This window comes from Notolabrus celidotus, chromosome 9 (assembly GCF_009762535.1).
Source record: "Notolabrus celidotus isolate fNotCel1 chromosome 9, fNotCel1.pri, whole genome shotgun sequence".
Taxonomy (NCBI): Eukaryota; Metazoa; Chordata; class Actinopteri; order Labriformes; family Labridae; genus Notolabrus; species Notolabrus celidotus.
This window is the reverse complement of record NC_048280.1, coordinates 16,339,444-16,346,108: the sequence shown is the minus strand read 5'-3', so window position 1 is coordinate 16,346,108 and position 6,665 is coordinate 16,339,444. Positions and strand designations below refer to the sequence as shown.

Below are 6,665 nucleotides of genomic sequence, written 5' to 3'. Positions count from 1 at the left end.
CACTATTACTTTTTATTTTTTATTTTACTGTATTGATTTTAAGTATTTAATTTATAATCATGCTCCATTCTTTTTTAATCTTTTTACCAATGCTGTTTTCTGTCTCTCTGTTATTCTGTGAAGCACTTTGGGCTGCATGTTTTGATGTATGAAAGGTGCTATATAAATACAGTTGAGTTGAGTTGAGTTGAGCTTGTTAGAATCACCAGGGTTGTGTCCTCTCATACTCCCAGGCCCTGATGAGAGCTTGGACAGCACTTACCAACAACTGTGTTACAGTGTTGTCCAGTCTTTCACAACCACAACCCACACGGGGATCTCTGTGACTAGCAGCGACCTCTGCTGGTATAAACCATGACCACCACTAGACGAGACCTGTTTCAATAAAGTTTCTTGTGTTTACCTTACAGACTCACTCAAACATGGCCTCCCTAGCAACCACAGGATGCGCTGTGAAACAAGGCTCGGTAGATATCTCTAAGCTGTTTTCTGTATATTTTCTGAACGTAAATATGGAAGTCAGTTGACAATTTTGAAGAAACTGGAATATTTCTTTGCCATAGTTTTACGTCTAACGAGCAAGTTTTGCGCACTTTCATCAGTGCTAGCTAACGTTAGCTCTCTTACTTCAAGTTATTGTAGAGGGAACGGCTTTCTAATGTTTTCCACTGACTTACTTTAACCTGTTGCAAACCCGTTATTGATTTTATTACGACTGGAGTGTTGTTTGTTATATTTTAAGTGAAATACATCACATGTAGTAGTAGGGTTGCCAACTTTCTCACTACAAAATAAGGGACAGGTGCACGATGCCATGGTGGTGTGAGCATGATGTGTATATTCTGATTCAACTGGAAATGCAGAAAGTGTGTATATTCCCTTTAATCCTTACTGTATCATTATGTAACATCAAATAAATACACTTTAGAGAAACCACAATTTGTCTCTTTACATAAAAAAACAGGCAAAATAAAAATGAAATGCAAAAGAGGAGTATGACTCACCAAATGTACTTTTTCCATGGATACTTTTTGCTGCTCTTGACTCTGACTCAAGCAGTCTTTTGTCCTTTTGCACAGCCAGAGAGAAGTCCTTACATGACAAGTCACAGTTTACAGATATTTAAAGTTCATTTTTGATCAGCTCTGTGCTGCATCTGTTTCTTGAGTCTGACCATTTAATGACCATCAGAGAGAAAATCCTCTGTGATTGGATGAAAGGTGGTGTGATTGGCACATGATCTGCCACTGCTGTTTTATCTGATGTAGGATCTGTAGGGTGCAGTCTGTTGTATTTACAAGAGTTGATAGTCAATATACGGGACGATTGAGGTCCTGTAGGAAACAAACCAATTTAGCCCAATATACGGGATGTCCCGGCTGTTACGGGACAGTTGGCAACCCTATCTTGTAGCTGTCCGAAAAATGGATGCCATGTGTCTTGATGAATAAACCTGTTCTTGACTAGGGCGAGACTCAATGTTCTAATATCGGACATAGAGGCATTTCAGGGTGTTCCAAAAAATAGTACGTTGATACCAGCTTTTGTTGTTCTATGTCTCTTCATGCTGCGCTCCTTTTCTTTGCTTTCATGAATTGAGCATGGGGAGGGAGGCCGTCAGCCATCCACACCAGCCCCAGTAAGCTGTGACAGTGACAGGGTGGCCAGAATGGAGGCTTCAAAGTTCCTAAGGGAAGCTGAGAAGAACCAGAGACAGTATGTAAAGCCATGCCGTATCATTTAATGTATTGTTTGACATTTTCTAACACTTCACTTTCACTACAGATTTGAGGTATGATGACCTACAATAAAGGATATACATTACCATAACCTAGTCTCAACCAAGCCAAGTGCATTTCTGTCACAGTCTCAACAAACATCATTTGGAAAATGAATATGAGATTCAAAAAGATGGTATTCAGTGCTTAGAGTAAGGTGAATTTTATACATATGTAAGTTTTCTGAGATAGGCCCTTTGTTATGCACGTGTTTAATGTAATTTTTTCAATGCAAGAACTCAGTTAGACATAGATGAGACACCACAACTAGATATTACTGTATATTAGTCTGTACCTTTCAAGTGAAATGTAATAATATATTGGATTAAACCACTGTCACATCAAATCAAACTTTTCTTCTTTTCATTCCCAGGATAGAGAAGTTGGAGAAAGAGAAGACACTGATTTTTCAGTGCAGAAAGAACGGCTGGACAGACGTATGCGGAGAGCTGGAGGAGTATGAGAAAGTGCTGGAGGGAGAAAGAAATGCTGACAGTCAGTCTTTCTTTACAATTCAGTACCCTAACATATCCTCTAGATTTTTGAATTTGGCCTCTTAGACTACTTAATTTCCTTGTGGTGTGAGTACTCTTGAATACTCATACCACATGGAAATTAAGTTTTATAGATCTATTTCTTGTTCTGCTTGCTTGTGAGGGCCCTCTCTGACTCCTTCCTGAAAGTGAAGCCACTAGAGTCACCTTGATTTTTCATTTTTGTCTTTAGAGATTAATCTTCAAAAGCAGCTAGTGAAGATCCATAATGGTGTGAGGAAATTTCAGAGACAGCTGATAGATGTAAAACCAACTCCTGAGTGTAAGTTGTAGATATTCAAAATGTTTTCCTTGTTATAATTTAGAACAAATTGTACAATTTTATTCAGCCAGTCGTTTCAATTAATGTCTCCCCATTTCTGCTTTTTATTCCCAGTGATTGAAAGACTACAGGAAATAATGTCAGAGGTGGAAATCTCTCTTAACACATTAAAAGAGGAACAGCGGTCAAGGTAACAGGATTCAGTGAACACTTTTAGATCACATTAGCTTTAGGAATAAGAAAAAAATGGAAAACAGCACTTACACGTATGCTGCAGTAAACTCACAGTGTTGATTTTAATACAAACATGAGGGAAACAGTAGCATGAATATCAAGTGTTTCGACCGTGCTGAGAATAACAAATGTGCTGTAATTAAAATATGATAAGTAATTGATCTTTGTGTTCACTTGCCCCATCAGTTTTGAGGAAATTTTAAAGGAGGAGCGGACATACAGACAGGAAATCACTGCTTACGAGAAGAAGATTGAAAACTGGAGCCTTGTTGTCCAATCAGAGAGACCCAAACTACACACAACTCCCCCTGTTAAGGTTTGTACCTTTGGATTGATAGACAACTTTGTGGTCTGATACCAAGCGGCAACCGCCTGTCTAAAAATATGAGTCCAATGCAGAAGTGCTAAAAACTGCAGTTCATCGAGGATCTGCTTCAGGCTGGCTCCGGAAGTACCAGAAACCCCATACGCACCAATTCAAAAAAGACGATCTTTACAGCAGAAATAAACCTGTTTACAGCCTGGTACAAAAGACGAGTGTAGTTTGGATAGCTCATTTCACGATCGGCACACACTGGAGGGGGGATGAATTTTTTCTAACGCGGCAATTTCGAAGATATTGAGATTACGAGTCTTCCAATGAGAGGCACAGCTGACTTGATTGACAGGCGGGAACACTGTAGCTGTTGGCTAGGAGTATAATAGCCCCCCTCTTTATGTCACAATAGCTCGACAGCAGCAACATGGCTGCCTACGACGATTGGCCTCAAAACAGGGCTTCAGAAACAGATGGGTGACGTCACAGATCCTACATCCATATTTTATACAGTCTATGTCTGATACAGAATCTTGAATTTTTATAGGACTAATAGATAACATGTTTCTGATTAGAAAATGTGTCTGTTATTTGTCTAAAACAGTGTAAGGGGTCAACAGAAAAATATAATTTTTGTTCTCCTGACTTTTCCAAATGTGACAGCTAGACTTCTAATTTTTACTGCATTGTCTTTTCCATCAGATCAAACCTCCGAACACAGACCTCCCTCCTGAGGTCAGAGCACTGGAGGTTTTCTTTCACAAGACAGGGGGCCCCTATGGAGGCTGGGACCCGTATGACCACCAAGCTTTCCTTAAAGTAATAAGACTTTACTGGATAACTAGTGCTGAAATTCATACTCTTTTACCTCCCTCTACGTTTAAATAATCACACAGCGTAACTCAGCACTGCTTTCAAGTCATAAGTTGATTGGCACAAGTTTTCCTGTCTGACTTCCTCTGATCTGTTTTATTCACAGGTTTGGACAAAGCACGGTGAGCAGCCAGCCTACAAGAAGGAGGCCAAACTGTACCTGCCTGGTAAAACATTGGATGAGATAGAGCAACACAAGGACTGGTATCAGGAGCTGAAGTACCTGCAGGACAGGAAGAGACAGGTAGAAGAGCAGGACAGACATGTTTTAGCTTAACCCTCCTATTATCCTTGGGGTCAATTGGACCCCATTCAATGTTTAACGTCTCTAAATTAATACAGGATGTTAAACATTGAATGGGAATTAATAAAGAATGTGAACTGATGAGAATGTTTTAGTAGTAAGTTTAATGCTTGTATCGGTTACTGTTTGGGGTGTGACGTCTGTCCTATGACGCCACTTGCCAGGTTACTTATGTGCGTGCCTTGGCTGCACTTTCAGGGAGATTTTTTGGGCTTCAGAGCTCACATTTGGTAGAAATGAAGGGGGGGGGGGGGGCGGGGACATGTTCAGTGAAGGCTTGTGACATGTTCAGTGAATGCTTGAATCATTGTGAGTGGATGGCACATTTGCTTTACACTAAACTAGATGAACAGTGATATACAAAACACAGTAAAGGGGTATAGTCCATTATGTATTATAATGTATATTATCCACCTTCAATATAAATTGTGAGGCTTCCGAGCTTGTTTGCATGTATTTAGTCAACCTCTTCATTTAGTTTAAATTTTACATAGCCTGGAACTCATGAAGCATTTTTGGGAAGCTGTTACACTGTCTTCAAAATATTTGGTTCCTATTTTTATGGCTCAATTTCAAACATAATCTAGGCTATTCGAAGGTGGAAAGCCATCAAGCAACAGGAACGCCATACAAGAATCCAGAGTCAGGAAGAAGCAGAGGAGGCAGAAAGGAGGGAGATTGAGGCCAAGAGCAAGGCCCACCTACACAAGTGAGTCAGAAGTAAACCAGAATAAATTACAGAGAAAAGAAGTGGGGCAGACATTGATTTCATGACTAAAGCAGTCAAATGCATAATATATGGGTTATAATATCCCACCAGGACTGATGAGCATGCAAAGGGTTTTATTGGTCACTTTAGTTTATGAGAATTCGGTGGCTTTGTTTGCACATCAGGTTGTTATTATTTTTGCTCTGTTGTGTTACTTCCTCATCTGTTTCAGGACCGACGAGGAGAAGAGGGAGACAGCGAGGCGGATAGAGGAGTGGAGGGAAAAGAGGAGAAGGAAGGAGGAGCAGGAGGACGAGCAAAAACTGGCTGAGGAGATCCAAAAGAGTAGACGAGCAAAGGTGTTGTTGCCATGGAGTGTGTTGAAAGTGCTGTATTATTTTGGTAGTAGAGTGAACAGATGCATTAGATGGTGCCCAGAAATGTATATTTACTTTTTCCTCTTAGGAAGAGCGTCGTCGCCAGCTGGAGGTGAAGCTGAGTATTGAGGAGCAGCTTCGACTGAAGAGGGAGGAGGAGGAGGAACAGGAGAGGAGGAGGAGAGAGGCGGAACAGAGGGAGATAGATGAGAGGAGGAGGGAAGCAGCAAAGGGCATCAAACGCTTTAATGAAAGGGTACAAAGTCTATGGATCACAGAGGAACACAAGACCAGTTATTTGTCTGTTTTGACTCAGAGTGCCTAGCTACCAGTTTCAAGGGCCAGATTATAGATGTGAAGAGATTTTGAGTTTTAGCACTTTTTAAAATAAAAATATCAGCAAAGGCAGATTTTATTAATAAAGGGACTAAGGGAGAAGTAACCACACTTGGTTGAATACAATGTTTGTCTTTCTTCTGCAGGATCTTCACAAGGTGGAGGCAAAGCTTCAGGAAAAACAGCAGAGAGAAAAGGAAGAGGAGGAAAGACAGAGAAGAATCACTGCAAAGTTAAAGGAGAAGGTAAGGGGAAAAACTATCCAAAAACTTTGTCACACTTTATAATCTCATATACCCAGGTTTTTTTTGTTTGTCTGTTTGTTTTGCCTTTCATTCAGGTGGATGGTCACATTAGCAGGGACGCCTCCAGGCTTACCAGACCCACAAAGGGCTGGGAGGAGCGAGTGAAACACATAGGACCCTCAGGAGGAGGGCCTATGCTTCAGATGTTTCATAGGTTTTATTGCCTTTTATTTTTTCACAATCACTGAGTTAAGCTTATCAAAGGTAGTTGTTTGCCAAACAACATAAACTTTTCATCATTTTGTTGCAGAGCCATTCCCACTTGGAGGCAAGGCCTGTGACGAGCATCAAAGGAAGCAGTCTGAACAGTCCTAAAATTGATTCAAGGCATTTTACTGCGTTTTTAAAAGAATTGGATGAGATGGAAAGAAGGAAATAGGACTACAATACCACATTGTGCCTTTATTTAAATGTAATGTATATTTCTGTTGGATTTTTTTAATTGAATAAAGCTTCAAATCAATCTATGTTGTCTGCAACCCTTTGTTTCGAAATAAAAGCTTGTCAACTCAGTTTTTGTGTAAATTTCACAACTTCTTATCTTACATTTTTGCTCTACTATTAAGTCTAAAAGCTTTATATTTATCATGGAATACAATTTAATACAGATACATATT

The 6,665-nt window shown here is 40.0% G+C and overlaps 1 protein-coding gene across 1 annotated transcript; it reads left to right on the top strand.

Annotated features, from left to right (window-relative positions):
• The first annotated feature begins 340 nt into the window (after window positions 1-340).
• Window positions 341-6,511, top strand: LOC117818886 (coiled-coil domain-containing protein 112). Its single transcript, XM_034692013.1, has 14 exons — window positions 341-467; window positions 1,601-1,716; window positions 2,152-2,273; window positions 2,505-2,594; window positions 2,709-2,784; window positions 3,015-3,144; window positions 3,847-3,963; window positions 4,124-4,261; window positions 4,909-5,030; window positions 5,263-5,389; window positions 5,496-5,663; window positions 5,890-5,988; window positions 6,084-6,202; window positions 6,299-6,511. Exons 1-14 carry the CDS (start codon window positions 423-425, stop codon window positions 6,327-6,329), a joined length of 1,500 nt encoding a protein of 499 aa, XP_034547904.1. The 5' UTR covers window positions 341-422; the 3' UTR covers window positions 6,330-6,511.
• The last annotated feature ends 154 nt before the right edge of the window (window positions 6,512-6,665 follow it).